Source organism: Brienomyrus brachyistius, unplaced genomic scaffold (assembly GCF_023856365.1).
Source record: "Brienomyrus brachyistius isolate T26 unplaced genomic scaffold, BBRACH_0.4 scaffold74, whole genome shotgun sequence".
Lineage (NCBI taxonomy): Eukaryota > Metazoa > Chordata > Actinopteri > Osteoglossiformes > Mormyridae > Brienomyrus > Brienomyrus brachyistius.
Genome location: NW_026042349.1, coordinates 660,477 through 675,810, shown reverse-complemented (window position 1 = coordinate 675,810; position 15,334 = coordinate 660,477). Strand labels below are relative to the sequence as shown.

At 44.0% G+C, this 15,334-nt stretch overlaps 1 protein-coding gene and 1 long non-coding RNA gene across 4 annotated transcripts; both read left to right on the top strand.

Moving 5' to 3' along the window:
* Positions 1-35: 35 nt before the first annotated feature.
* Positions 36-3,241, top strand: LOC125726665 (uncharacterized). The gene is made up of 3 exons (XR_007388323.1): positions 36-225; positions 2,917-3,058; positions 3,156-3,241. It is a non-coding gene; the product is annotated as an uncharacterized LOC125726665 (long non-coding RNA).
* Positions 3,242-5,321: 2,080 nt separating this feature from the next.
* LOC125726686 (peptidase inhibitor 16-like) lies at positions 5,322-14,635 on the top strand. 3 transcript variants are annotated; one of them, XM_049003063.1, is made up of 6 exons: positions 5,322-5,576; positions 10,898-11,116; positions 11,863-11,972; positions 12,081-12,172; positions 13,271-13,372; positions 13,588-14,635. In XM_049003063.1, the coding sequence occupies exons 1-6, from the start codon at positions 5,418-5,420 to the stop codon at positions 13,782-13,784; spliced, it is 879 nt and encodes a 292-aa protein (XP_048859020.1). In that variant the 5' UTR covers positions 5,322-5,417; the 3' UTR covers positions 13,785-14,635. The 3 variants fall into 3 exon arrangements, with proteins under 3 accessions (XP_048859020.1, XP_048859019.1, XP_048859021.1); XM_049003062.1 differs by having other exon boundaries at positions 13,259-13,372; XM_049003064.1 differs by lacking the exon at positions 13,271-13,372.
* The last annotated feature ends 699 nt before the right edge of the window (positions 14,636-15,334 follow it).

Below are 15,334 nucleotides of genomic sequence, written 5' to 3'. Positions count from 1 at the left end.
GGACGCGTGTAGCAGATGGCTGGGAGCTGCTTTTTCTGAGGCATCGTTGCTTGCCAGTGGAAGCATTTTCTTTCAGCTCCTCTTATGCCAAAAAGGAAGTGCCACACCCCCAATCTCGCCACTCTACTAAGAAGGAGATCGGAAAATGCTTTGTTCACTCTTTTGCCATCTTCTGAGCCTCTTCCTCCCCTCCTCACCCTCTTCCTCACCATATCTGTCTATAAGGTAAGATTATGAAGTACTTTGATATGCTTTTTGAGTACATGCCACACCCAGACGTCTGTTAACCCCCCCCTTTAAGCATTTAAGTGCTTTATGTACGTTCTAGTGTCCACGGCTACCTGAGTGGCGAGAACAGCTGCAAATTTGTTTCTGTCTGCAGGATCCCATTGATTGAGCAGCTCAATACACCAAGGGCAGTCTGGGATCATACATGTGGGCAGCAGCGTGAGTCCCAGTCCTCCTCCCGGGCAGGGCTGAGGCAGCAGCGTGAGTCCCAGTCCTCCTCCCGGGCAGGGCTGAGGCAGCAGCGTGAGTCCCAGTCCTCCTTCCGGACAGGGCTGAGGCAGCAGCGTTAGTCCCAGTCCTCCTCCCGGGCAGGGCTGAGGCAGCAGCTTTAGTCCCAGTCCTCCTCCCGGGCAGGGCTGAGGCAGCAGCGTTAGTCCCAGTCCTCCTCCCGGGCAGGGCTGAGGCAGCAGCGTGAGTCCCAGTCCTCCTCCCGGGCAGGGCTGAGGCAGCAGCGTTAGTCCAAGTCCTCCTCCCGGGCAGGGCTGAGGCAGCAGCGTTAGTCCCAGTCCTCCTCCCGGGCAGGGCTGAGGCAGCAGCGTTAGTCCCAGTCCTCCTCCCGGGCAGGGCTGAGGCAGCAGCGTTAGTCCCAGTCCTCCTCCCGGGCAGGGCTGAGGCAGCAGCGTTAGTCCAAGTCCTCCTCCCGGGCAGGGCTGAGGCAGCAGCGTTAGTCCAAGTCCTCCTCCCGGGCAGGGCTGAGGCAGCAGCGTTAGTCCCAGTCCTCCTCCCGTGCAGGGCTGAGGCAGCAGCGTTAGTCCCAGTCCTCCTCCCGGGCAGGGCTGAGGCAGCAGCGTTAGTCCAAGTCCTCCTCCCGGGCAGGGCTGAGGCAGCAGCGTGAGTCCCAGTCCTCCTTCCGGGCAGGGCTGAGGCAGCAGCGTTAGTCCAAGTCCTCCTCCCGGGCAGGGCTGAGGCAGCAGCGTTAGTCCCAGTCCTCCTCCCGGGCAGGGCTGAGGCAGCAGCGTTAGTCCCAGTCCTCCTCCCGGGCAGGGCTGAGGCAGCAGCGTTAGTCCAAGTCCTCCTCCCGGGCAGGGCTGAGGCAGCAGCGTGAGTCCCAGTCCTCCTCCCGGGCAGGGCTGAGGCAGCAGCGTTAGTCCCAGTCCTCCTCCCGGGCAGGGCTGAGGCAGCAGCGTTAGTCCCAGTCCTCCTCCTAGGCAGGGCTGAGGCAGCAGCCTCACAGGCCGCGTCCTTCGGAGCCACATACTCTTGTTTTGTACTTGAGCCTGAACCTGAAAGAAACATGCCAATGTAATGAAATCAGAAATGAATGGTGAAAGCAAAACAGAACACACCCATGTTCACAGCACCAGTGATTCCTTTCGACCCGTCCTGATCCATGCTGTTTGAATTAAATTTAGTTTCTCTGTATGCTAATGGAATCATTTACTGTTGCTTCAGGCCTGCCTTGGCAGCGGTTTCTGTGAGACTTCTTAGGTCAGACTCATGAGGTAACGAAATGCTGTTAGATTATGGCTGGGTTTGCCATGACAACTGGGCTGGACTCCCAATTCCCAAATGCTTCAGGGTTCTTACGAGATTCCCTGATGCTCGGCCCTCCTTTGCATATCTGGAAGGCATTCATAGCTGTTTCTCACAAAACAGCTGTGTGTTCAAATTGATGGGACAAGTTAAAACTTCCTTGCTTTGAGTTTCCTTTAAGTAATAAATAGAAAGCAAAGTTGTATTTGTATTTGTCCTTTTTGCTGGTCCGAAAAATGTGCCAAACCGTTAGTGACTCAAATACTGTGATACAAGTTGAACGGTGAGTTTTGTGAGCCATTGCAGCCCTAAAGCAAACCCAGCAAACTACCTAGCGAACACACTTCTCATATCGCACCGCTGATGGTGGCATATTACCGGCTTCCATTACAGCTGTCTCTGAAGGTCTTACTGTAAATACTTCTCACAAGTACAGAGAAAATAAAATCGGTAGCTATGTATAACCCAAACTCGACAAACATGTGGAACAGCCAGCTGGTTCCGGATATATCAGATAATGATACTGATTGGTTGTCCATGGTGAAAATGTTATTCTCTGCGACAATCTTTTTATTTAGTAGCTAAAAACTATTATGACTATGTGCACGTTATGTGACAACTTCAATTTTAGAATTCATTATTAACTATAGCAAGGCTTGCTCAATGTGTTAATGCTAGCGAAGATCTTCATCCACATTATGTGCTTGTGGAACAGTAATATCAAATACTTTTTGACTTAAAATTCCCAAGGTCAAATTTCGACTGCATTCACACTTCTCACTGCAGCCACTAAGCAGTGTTGCCTCAGTTACTGGGGTGATCTACTCCAGTTCTTCACCCAGACGGTGTATCTGCCAAGTTTTAAAAAGATCCATCAAATGGTTTTTGAGTTATCTTAAAAAAATAGCACTGGGAAATTACTTTAATTATCCGGGTTAATTAATATTGCCGGTTCGCCTGTACAAGAAGAAACATACAGCAGATATGGTTGATGCAACATTTTAAAAGACAGTCTATCACCAATAATGAATTATAATTAATTTAATTGAAATTACAGGTTATCCCTTGGCAAACAAACCAGCTCTTAAACAAGAACTGATAGACTGAAGACGGCCAGGGCATTACTCTGAGTTGTCTTTCAATTTTCATTTTCAGTTCTTACACAAGTTTGAGGCTTGTTATGGGTCATTGCCTTGCTGAATAATGAAGGACTGCTGATCATCTGCAATCTTGAGGGAACAGCATGCCTATGAAATATGCTGCGATAACAAGGCTGGTTCAGATTGCCATTGATTTGGTAAAGATCACTACCTGCGTCGCAGCAAAGCAACCACAACCATGACATTGTCCTCCAGTCCCCTTGCTTTGGGCAACCAATTTATTGGCATTTTCAGGATTTCCCTGGAGTGGTCAGTCTGCCCAAGAGGAAGGTGTGGAATCCTCCGGGAAGTTGGAAAGAACCCAAGAGTAAAACGAAGAGGTTTGTAATCCTATTTCCTCGTGGGATAAGTATTCTCACTGAACAGTTGGGGACCTTGAATGTCTGATTTAACTCCTTTTGGAACATTAGTTACAACGTAATCCTTTGGACAGTCATGTTTGTCAGTGTGTTTCTTCCTTGTTAAGTCATTAGCATGATGGTATGGAAACAGTTGCTTGCATGGAAAAACTGAAAAACATACCGTGTGTCTCATTCAGAAATGAGGCAATGCTGAATGCAAAACACAAGAGGAAGGTAAAAATGTCACAGTGATCTGAAGGCAGAAATAGTTTTATTTCACAGGAAAGAAAAAATCACTAAAAAGGTACATGTGCTTTCAATGGAGCCTATGAAATCATGAGAAAGTGTGGTAAAAATCCAGCAGCATCCTAACAGCTGTGCATCTGTCGGCGTTCTTGGCAAAATGTCTTGAAAAATGAAGGCGACCCCACCCTGCTCTATTCTGCAAGGACAAAAACAAATGTCTGGATACTCTTACAAGAACTTTTTAACTTTGTTTTGTTTTTGTTTTGTTTATATATTTCGGCAGTGCTGAATTGTAAGCAAAATATTTTGGTTTAAAAAATCCATTTACAGAATCTCTCACCAACAAGGTTCCAGCAAAATGCGGTTTGACTGTACAACACTTGACTGGTGCAGTACATACTTGGCCAGAGCCTGTCTCACTGCCCTGCACAAACGTTAAAATAAAACAAAATGATACAAAGAGTTGTTTTCAAAGAAACGACCACTACTGGCAGCTAGACCCCCCTAAACGGAGCACTGCATGTTGGTATCGTATGTGAATTTCCAAAGGAAGGATGATGTCCAGTGTGGTGTCAGCCTGAGGCTGGGCAGAGTGATTCCTTAAAGAGGTGAAAAGTGGTAAAGCAATTGACCAGCTTCCCCTGCATATGTTAGTTCAATGACTTCTCACCTTCATGGTCCAAGATGCCCCCGATTTCCCCCAAAGGCATGATCCACTTTCACTGTTAACACAGGAGCATCCCCTTACATTATATAGTCATTTTAATGATTACTCACTTTTACTGAATTACGTTTAATGAATATGAATATTGGCCTTTAACTTGTATTACATTGTTTGATTGGTACTAATTGCAGCTTTAATATAGAACTATACATATAATAAGGATTACAAAATAGAAGGGTAGTCTTTCCCATCACTGGTAATAGCTTTCACTTGTAGTTCTCATGAGTTGCCAAATTACAGATTTTGTTTGCATACATTTTAAGATGTGGAAGTAGGCTGTCTAAAGGAATCCGAAGAAATATTTGTAGAGTCCTGAAAAATGTCCTGAAGAAAACGGAAAACAATTTATAGGAACTGTTAAATAGATTGAATAATGTAATTAATTCATCTAAATAGAATGAATGTTTATGAGCATCTTCAAGATAGAAAAATGTAAGGCTAATCAGATTTAAATGTGAGTTTTAAGTAAATCTGATTCCATTCTGAGGACTAATGTGTGGCTGACAATTGTACAGCCATCTTAAGACCCTTATTCACATCACAGAACACTGAAACCTGAACCTATATGGGCATTATAGCTGTATATTATTCTAGGCTTTATATTTTATATTCTATAGGAGTACAACAATGGGACCCATCATGTAACTTAATTCCTAGGATTCATTCTCTGGTCTCATGCACCATTTGTATCTTATCAAATGCTAAGGAGAAGCTAGTTTGATGGAACAGTGTCAATGGCCAGGAGCTTTGTGTGTGTGTGTGTGTGTGGATTATGTTTATATTACGTTGTGGGGACCAAACACAATGTTATAAAAACCTGTTATTCTTATGTTGTGGGGACCATTTTTCAGGTTTCCACAAAGATCTATGAATGCAACAAGAATGCCAAAAATCTTATATTATGTTTGGTTACTAAGTTGCAGTGGACTATGTATGTGGGTGTATAAGGGAGATTTAGGGACTAGTGTGCAATCTTCTGTATCTGGAATGCATTAAAAGTCCAGTAAAGTCAGAGCTGTACGTCCCCTGGAGGGGGGGGGGGCTGTGTGAGGCACCTCCCTGTGCAACCTTAGAAAAGCCTTGAAGGCAGAGCTCTGTGTTCATTCAGAAGACGATTGTCAGTCACTCTCACATACTCCCTGTTCCTCTCACACAGAGATATTCGCTCTCGCTGGCCCACAGCAAATGAGGGACATGTGGGTGCCTCTATTCTGCACCCTGCTGGGGAGGATCAGTTTCACTGGAGGCCACCAGCTGACTTCAGAGGAAAAGCATACAATCGTGGAATTGCACAACCACTATCGGAGTCAGGTGATGCCCACTGCAGCAAATATGCGGAATCTGGTAAGAAGTGAAAATGCAACATTGTCCTTGATTTCTGTTTCCTGAGGCAGTGAGATCCACTGCCTGGTCGCATGTTTTCTTAAATACCAGTGGTGGAGTTATGAAGCACCAGGCAAATTTGTGAGAATCACAAAGAATGACGCTGCTCAACACCTTGCTGATCTACACCAGGTATTCCTGTTGTTTTGGAAGCTAATGTTTCTGTTAATTGAATTGAAGTCAAGTCCAGTGTTTTGCTCAGGTAACTATCCCACCATTTCAGCCTGTGTGGTTACATGTTTATTCTTATGCTGGAAATATTCATAACTTAAACTGGACCTTTTGGGATGTTGCCAGCATCTGATTATTATTCTGTTACTCTGGATAGCATCAGCTTACAATTTTTGCATACCATGTATACGAATTTTACTGGTAAAAATCCGGTTAAATACAATGGAAATCTCTTAGGTCATCCTCTCAGGATAAACCATTCAGGTCTACGTCTCTGATCATAATGTTCCCTGGTGCCCTTGCAGTGTTATTTTTATTTAAGTCAACAGATTGCTGGATATTTATATTCAGTGTGCTTCAGCACACACTACTAAAACTGGACTTTGCAGTGACAGGTGATTCAGCTACAGAAAGGAGGTGCTGTGTAGTAACTTTAAGTGCTTAGAAGTAACTTAGTAGACTGATTAGTCTCTAATACTAATCACTGCACCACTATGTCACCCAAACAATGAGTGAACATTTACGACAATATTTGTTTAGTGAGACACGTTTTTCACCACTGGCCCCTCAGCTTTCCCTGGGCCACACAGGACAACGTCCTTCATCATCATCACCATCATCACCTCTCTGCCCATCTGATGAGTCTGTCTCTTCCTTGCTGTTACTTCCTCATTAGCTTCAAAATCATCCGCTAACTTTTCTACATCTGACAAACTTACACCTGAATCTCCCTCAATTATTCTGTGCAAAATATTCTGTGCATCTTTCTCTGTCCTACAATAAAGAGGCAATTTGAAAGAAATCAGAATGATCCTGGTGTCCATTACAGAAGACGTTCATAAATGGGTTAGTAATTCAACAAACAAATGATTAAACTGCTTTCACACCTCGCTAAACAAAACCTGACAGGTTTATCAACAATGAAATATACAAATATTACAGTGAAAAAGGTAGCAACTGCATATTTTTTACTTACTTTCTCTTTCCAAAAAATGTGTTTGTTGACATGGCAACCATTTTGTCAGAAAAAAAGAGTGTTTTTGGTATCACTGGAATTCCCAGGGTGGCCCCTTTAGTGTGCAGGAATAACAAGGTTTGCTCAGATCAGTGAAGAGACAGATGCAAAGACACAATGTCCATTACAGTGGACATAAATGAATAGGCCGGGAGGATTGATCAGCAAAGAGCTGAGACCCTCCTTCCTGGTTCTGGGTAAATGGCACCATGTTTGTTGTCCGCAAGCGGCTTCACCCTGGGCAAAATGTCAGCATGAGTCAGTCACTCCTCTGACAAAAACGCATATATCTCGCAAACAGAATATCTTTGAAAGAGAATTTATTCCATAGACTCTACAGAATCCAATGATCTCTAATTGGTTAAGTCCTAAATATTCCCAGGTAATCAGTCCAGCCCTGCGGATGTGCCTATTATTTGTGATTCCTTACACAAAATGTTACCCAGTTATGCAATGTGCCACGGAACAGTTGGAGGTTTTCTGCAGGAGTCAGATGCACTGGTAAAAATCTTCCAACAGCTGGCACAGGACTGGGTCATGGGTACCTAAAACCTATCATAGGAAACATGAGGTGCTTTCACGCCAGCGGAACCTTTTTCTGGGACAAGAACCTTTTTTCTGGAACCAGGGACTTTGTCATGTTCACAGTGCAGGAACTTGACCGAATTGTAGTTCCTCATAGGCAGTCCAAGAATTCCTTTTTAGTACCAACTCCAGACAAGGTTGTTTTGGTTTGAACATGAGCTAATGGGGGGTGGGGGCGCTTACAGGGACAACTTGCTGACTGGTTGTTCACAAGCACCTGCGCCAACTTGGAAGTTACGTAGAAGTGCAGAAAAATTGGTGTAGCTGAACAAAAATTGAGCAGATGGAAGTATTTTTTGTACCTGAATGAAATTCAATGAATCAATTAATACATTTTTTTGCTTGCGGCTTCAAGTTTCTGCATTGGAAAATATACTTTTGTCTAATATCACCAGTGCCAAGGTGACAGGGTGCAAGGCATAGATTCCAGTCTGTCACACGGCACACAGACACACTCACTACAAGCAAATTAGAGAATAACCAATTAGTCTAACTGCATGTCTTTTCAGTTACCTGTATAACACAGGAAGAACATTCAACCACACACACAGCAGGCACTCCGTCCCTGGAGGTGTGGGTGGGGCAATAGTAATATACTTACATGGTGAGCATTGCTGCCGGCAAAGGAGGACACTTGTGCAGAGTCAGGTTTGGACTGTGGCTTCATTGGGACGCGATACAATCTCACAGTCCGACAGTCCAGATCAGAGCTAGAGAAACCAAATGGGCAAAGTTGTGGTAGAGGGGCAAGCAAAAGTTGGCCACTATACGGAAGCAATCAGAGGGGCACGACGGAAAATGTAGGAAAATGTGAAAAGGTTAAGCGATGAGCGTAGACAAGCAAGGCGGTAGGACGGGTCTCAAGGTCTAAGGACAGAAAGGGGTCAGCATATTGGCATGAAGACAGGCAGATTAAGGAAAGGCTCAAACTCAAGGATAACTAGGGAGATAACTAGGGAGATAACTAGGAAGAGCTCACGACTGGCTGCTGTGCTAGACACACAAAAGTAACCAAGTCAATTAGAGTAACTAGAATTCAGCTGGGAGGGGCGTAGCCCCCAAACATGAAACACCTGCCATAAGAACCGTAGACAGGACGAGCCTCTGAAGCCAGCTGGGTCAAACAGACCGGCATTCCTCTGGAGGCGTGGATGTAAAAATGGGGATTACCCATGTGACATCACCAAGGATCCCCCAGGCTGATCCTTGACAGCTGCCTCCTGTGCTGCATTCCATTTACCATGAGCCATTGTAGCTTTAATAAGTAATAATAAGTAATAATTTTCACTTAATAAGGCAGAATTTCTGAGATACATGTGTGTTTTTTTCTACTCCAGATGGCGGAAACAGGCTTCCATACAAAACAGATTATTTGGGCTGGTTCCCAAGGTTACACAATGCAGAATGGAATCCAGAATGTGTCTGGCCTAGAATGTGTGTAGGGACTACAGGCCGATGCTGCTTCAGCTCCCGTAAGAAGGAGATATATTCAAGGGGGCAGAACAGCAGTCTCTGAATTCCAGGAAATGTCGTTGCATATTTTCATTGCATTTTTGTGGGATTCCTTCCACAGTCAAAAACATGCAGTTGGCTTAATTGGTGTCTGTAAGTCCCTTTATCTGTGTGAGTGTGTGCCTGTGTGTGAGTGTGTGCCTATGTGTAAGTGTGTGTGAATGTGTGAGTGTGTGCCTGTGTGTGAGTGTGTGTGAATGTGTGCCTGTGTGTGACTGTGTGAGTGTGTGACTGTGTGCCTGTGTGTAAGTGTGTGAGTGTGTGTGCCTGTGTGTGAATGTGTGAGTGTGTGAGTGTGTGTGAATGTGTGCCTGTGTGTGAATGTGTGAGTGTGTGTGAATGTGTGCCTGTGTGTGAATGTGTGAGTGTGTGTGAATGTGTGCCTGTGTGTGAATGTGTGAGTGTGTGACTGTGTGTGAATGTGTGCCTGTGTGTGAATGTGTGAGTGTGTGAGTGTGTACCCGCTCCACTGGTGTCCTGTCTTGGGTGGGTGTTTTTCTCTGTTGCCCCAGCTTGTCTGTTCTGTTCAGTTTTGTGTGGAATGTCTTATTGTGAAACATGGAGTGGACTCATGCCAGAGGTAGATATTTTCTTACCCAGTGGATCTGTGAGAATATGAGGGCATCGGAGGTGCTGGAGAGAAGCTTTCCACAACATGGATGAAAACGATCACTTTCGCTTCCTTAGTGCCAGGCTAAATACTCCAAACAGTTCCTGGTGGCATGAATACTTTTTCACCATATTGTGCAGTATGGTCTTCTGGTCTACACAACATCTGTTTCTGCACTACATCTAAAGTACCAGCTGTCAGATATTCAGTGTAATACCCAGTATTTCTCGATGAAAATGACAAAAGGTTGAAAACCAAATCCAACTGGGCTGAAAGTGTTTGTCCTGCCTAGTTCAAATGGTAAGATGTTTGAAGTCTAATGGGCCAAAAAACCCCTAAACCTAACCCTAAACCTAACCCTAACCCTAACCATAAACCACAGGAGCACAGGCCACCCTACAGTTAGCGACCTGGTCTTTGACGGATCAATTACAGTTTGCTTAGACCACTAATATGTTTATCTGACTTGTAGTGGTAAAGTGATAAAGGCATTTTTTGTAGGTGCTTGACATTCCTTCTGCTACATGAGATGCTGTAGCTCGAGGAATATAAACAGGGACCAAAAGGCAGGGCAATGTATTTTTCTACCAGCTAACATTAGCTAACTAGGCTAAAGTTGACATATCAAGTTGGCAAGCTTGTTTTATCCTAAACCAGCTGTAAAGGTAAGAAGTTATTAAAATGATCTGATATGTATACTATTGCATGTTAAAAACAAAAAAGGTTTCATAGGTTATTCACAACTGTGTCATTTTCACTACTTTAAATGTTATTTTTTTGTTACAATGGACCTTACATCTAATGATAAGGAAGTGTCAAATGTATGGGTGCAACCGAGTATTTATTAGTATTTCATAATCTCAAAAGTGGGGCCAGTCACGAGGCTGTAGCTGGGTCCTATTCACAGCACCTTATTCAGAGTTTCCGGACCACCTTAAATGCAGCGCAGCCGAGTGAAATGACGCGATTACGCCTGCAGGGGGAGTCATTTAGCTAGACTTACATTCAGACCTTCGTTTGGCTTCCAATTCGTGTTAACCGAGCTCGATTCGCCTGACTTGTTACCACTTTGAGGAAAGTACATATCTGGCCAGTTTCAGTAACAGTATGTGTGTACTTAATTAGAAAAAGAGACAAATGCTTTTCCACTTCGAATTCTGAATTATCTCTCTCTCTCTATTGCTTATTGTTCTACAGATGAACACAAATATTGTTTAACCTTAGACACCATAGACCATTCTACAGATATTTATATTTTATTATGTTCATTTCTGTATTTTCAAGGAAACCCAATGAGAGCCATTCCAGCCATATTTACACAGTTAATCAAAGGAACAAAAGGACAATTAAAGCAATGTATGAATCTCAGGCTTTGTGTTACTGTTGCAGAGCTGGAACACTTCTCTGGAGTCTGTTGCAAAAGATTATGCTGTCCAGTGCATATGGGATCATAATCCCAACCTTGAGGATACTGGAGAAAACCTGTATATCACCAGTGGGGCCCTAAACATCAGCAAAGCATTAACCAGCTGGTATGAAGAACACCACTCCTTCACCTACAAGAATAACAGCTGTGTCGAGGAACAGATGTGTGGACACTACACACAGGTGAGTGAGGAAATGAGAAAAAACTTTTCAAGAGGGAAACCATTAAAGCTGAAATAAATAATATTCTTCAAAGTGCTTTTTCATAATGGTGAAACATGATGATGATGACGATGATGAAGAAAAATGGAAAAACGGCAAGAAAAACACATCTTTTCTACACAGTTTTCTTTTAGCAACGATAGAATAAATGCCTGCATCTCTGCACAGTGCCGCTGGATTGGCAGACTGGGGTGGTGGTCGCAATAGTTAAGAAAGGGGACCAAAGGATGTGTTCTAACTTCAGGGGATCACACTTCTCAGCCACCCTGGGGAGGTCTATGCTGGGATACTGGAGAGGAGGGTCTGCCCATTGGTCAAACCTCAGATCCAGGAGGAACAATGGACAAATAATGAACAACTACTTTACCTGCCCGCCTTTATGTATTTACTATATTATACTTTTTATCTGAATTTTAGGGTGTCCTGTAGCCCGGGTGGGTAGTAGGGTTAGGGTTTCTTCTTATAAAAAGGTTTTCTGTAGCCCAGGTGTGTAGTAGGGTTAGGGTTTCTTCTTATATAAAGGTTTACTGTAGCCCAGGTGTGTAGTAGGCTATCCCATGTAGGCTTGTGTAAGTACACTCTACGATGTTCACACAACAACAAAATAATCTAACGATGCATTTCTCAGAATGTGTCTCCTTCTATAAGTGACACATGACTAAAATCAGGTTGATGACAGTTATTGAATACAAAAATGTCTGTTTCAGGTCGTGTGGGCAGATACAGACACCATTGGTTGTGCATCTCATACCTGTGATACGGTGAAGGGCATTTCTTTGCATCACACTGTCATATTGGTCTGTAACTACTTCCCACGGTGGGTATAACAGGTGCTTGAAAAGGTAGTTTTGAATGCAAGATTCCAGATTGTTCACATAGAGTTCCTGGTTGAGAACTAAGACTTTTCACCTTCTGTGTCTTTTAGGGGAAATTATGAAGATGAGTTTCCCTACCAAGAGGGGAAGCCATGTACTCAGTGTCCAGACAAGATACAAAAATGCAAAAACAATATCTGTGGTAGGTATTGCATACAGCAACAGCTTTTCCTTTGCTGCCTCAGTATAACTAATATATTTACAATTCACTTGTCACTAATCAGCAGAGCCATGCATCAAAACAAGGCATTCGCCTCGCCATCTATCTCATCATCCTTGTCAGGGCACAGAGTCCATGCCTCTGGGCATAAGGATGTGGTGCACCTGGGGCAGGATGCCAGTCCGTTAAAGAGCACGTTTGTATGGGATAACCCTAATCCAAACTACGGTAACCCTAAACCTACCCATTGCTAACCTTAAGTAACAGGCTCAGTGCGGATGAGAGTGCAGGCTCAGTGTGGATCGGATTGCAGGCTCAGTGCGGATCGGAGTGCAGGCTCAGTGCGGATGAGAGTGCAGGCTCAGTGCGGATGAGAGTGCAGGCTCAGTGCGGATGAGAGTGCAGGCTCAGTGCGGATGAGAGTGCAGGCTCAGTGCGGATGAGAGTGCAGGCTCAGTGCGGATGAGAGTGCAGGCTCAGTGCAGATGGGAGTGCAGGCTCAGTGTGGATGAGAGTGCAGGCTCAGTGCGGATGAGAGTGCAGGTTCAGTGCGAATGGGAGTGCAGGCTCAGTGCGGATGGGAGTGCAGGCTCAGTGCGGATGAGAGTGCAGGCTCAGTGCAGATGAGAGTGCAGACTCAGTGCGGATCGGAGTGCAGGCTCAGTGCGGATCGGATTGCAGGCTCAGTGTGAATGAGAGTGTAGGCTCAGTGCGGATGAGAGTGCAGGCTCAGTGCGGATGAGAGTGCAGGCTCAGTGCGGATGAGAGTGCAGGCTCAGTGCAGATCGGAGTCCTTTGCTGACAGCCCCAGTGGTGACAAACACAGACACAGGATTAGAAACAGCCATCTTCTGACTATGAGCACAGACCTATACACCACCTTCCCGATCTGTGATAATGTTTGAAGAGTAGGGATCCCAACAGAGGTCAATACTATACAGTACATGTTCTTACATGGTCATGCTTGGCTCAATGAAAAAGCACTGCAACAAACTTGCTCCCACCAGTACCATATGAAACAGGACAGAATATACGCACTGCGCTGCTGAGTGACTTAATTTCTCACAGTGGCCTACACAGGTGAAGACGGGAGCACCATGGAAGTTGACCCCATCAACGAGAGTCCAGTGACAGAGGTGGCACAAACCAGGATCTACTTGGACAGACAGCAGACACCTTATGGTGAGGTCATGACAACCTATACACCACCTTCACAAGTTGTGATAATGTTTGAAGAGTAGGGATCCCAACAGAGGTCAATACTATACAGTACATGTTCTTACATGGTCATGCTTGGTTCAATGAAAAAGCACTGCAACAAACTTGCTCCCACCAGTACCATACGAAACAGGACAGAATATACGCACTGCGCTGCTGAGTGACTTAATTTCTCACAGTGGCCTACACAGGTGAAGATGGGAGCACCATGGAGGTTGACCCCATCAACGAGAGTCCAGTGACAGAGGTGGCACAAACCAGGATCTACTTGTACAGACCGCAAGCATCTTATGGTGCGGTCATGACTACTGCTTGGTTAACAGTTTTTGTCACCACTTTGCTGTCCTTTGTGCTGTGTTTGGACTCAGCGACATAATTACACCTTCCTGTCACATGACAGGAACATCCTGTATTGGACGATGGGTCCTGCATACAATACTGGAACTTTCTGCATATTTGAAATCAGATGTTTGGCTTGTTTGGCAACACTGTTGCCCCCTATGCGAACTGGAATGTACATATCGTCTGTTTGTTTTTTTATATGCAGACAATTTAGCTATATGTAGTCTCAAAACACAACTTTGTTTACTCAAAAAAGAGTGCAATACAACACTGTTGCTGTTGTAATCAGTATTAGCTGTGATGACATCATTGATGATCTTTGGCCTTTTTCTGGCCTGATGTGAAAGAATCATTTGACAAAAATGGAATTATTGATAATTCAAACCAAGTAAAACTCCTCATAGTGCCAATAATTCAAACCAAGTAAAATCCCTCATATGGTCTGGATGCTGTTCTGAATACTGACTGTTCAACTCTGACACAAGAGATTGCTTAGGGCCCCAAGCCTAAAAATGCCCCTTAAGGCCAGAATATGCAGAATCAGTAAATCAACAAGCATGTTCTACAATAGCATCCAGCTACCCGCTTTCTGTAAATGCTCATCCTGTTATGGGTCACAGAGGGTCTGGAGCCCAGGGTGGGTCACCAACCCATTGCAGGGCTCGCTGACTCATCATTCACTCACACACACACAGATGGGCAATTTGATGACTACAATTAATCTCAACATGGATCCCTGGACAGCTCTAGATCTGTCTAGATCTAACAGGTCTGGATGCTGTTCAGGCAAATGGCTACTTCAATATTAGTTTAAGTCAAAGTACTTTTTATTATTGAAACAATAACAAAACAGTTATTGATGAATAAAATATGCCTTGATTATTAGGATGGGACCCTTTTTTACTGACAGCATGAAAATACCAAAATATTTCACAAACACAAACATATGCTGTTAATGCTCCTCACCTCCCAAAATAACACAAAAATGTGCCAAATATTTGATGTTGCTAACAAATTATTATTTAAAAATCATTTGTCTAGCAGGGTGGAACACAAATATTAACAGGTTCTAACAGGTGATCAATTCTCCCTCATTGTCTTGCACTCTTTGCCATCTGTAATGTGTGGAACTGCACTTATACAATAATGCTTCAAAACAATCATTTTTTTCTAGATTTTCTTGGAATGTGCAAATTGAGGGAGGAACACAGCAAATAGCTTTTTCTTTTATCACAGTCAATCACGATGATAAGAACATAAGAACATAAGAACATAAGAACTATACAAACGAGAGGAGGCCATTCGGCCCATCAAGCTCGCTTGGGGAGAACTAAACTAATAGCTCAGAGTCGTTAAAATCTTATCTAGCTCTGATTTAAAGGAACCCAAGGATTCAGCTTGCACTACATTATCAGGAAGGCTATTCCATACTCTGACTACACGCTGCGTAAAGAAGTGCTTCCTTAAATCCAGCTTGAAATGTTCTCCCGCTAATTTCCACCTATGGCCACGAGTTCGTGTATTTAAACTAATGCTGAAGTAACTATTTGGTTGAACAGCATCCAAACCTGTTAGAATCTTATA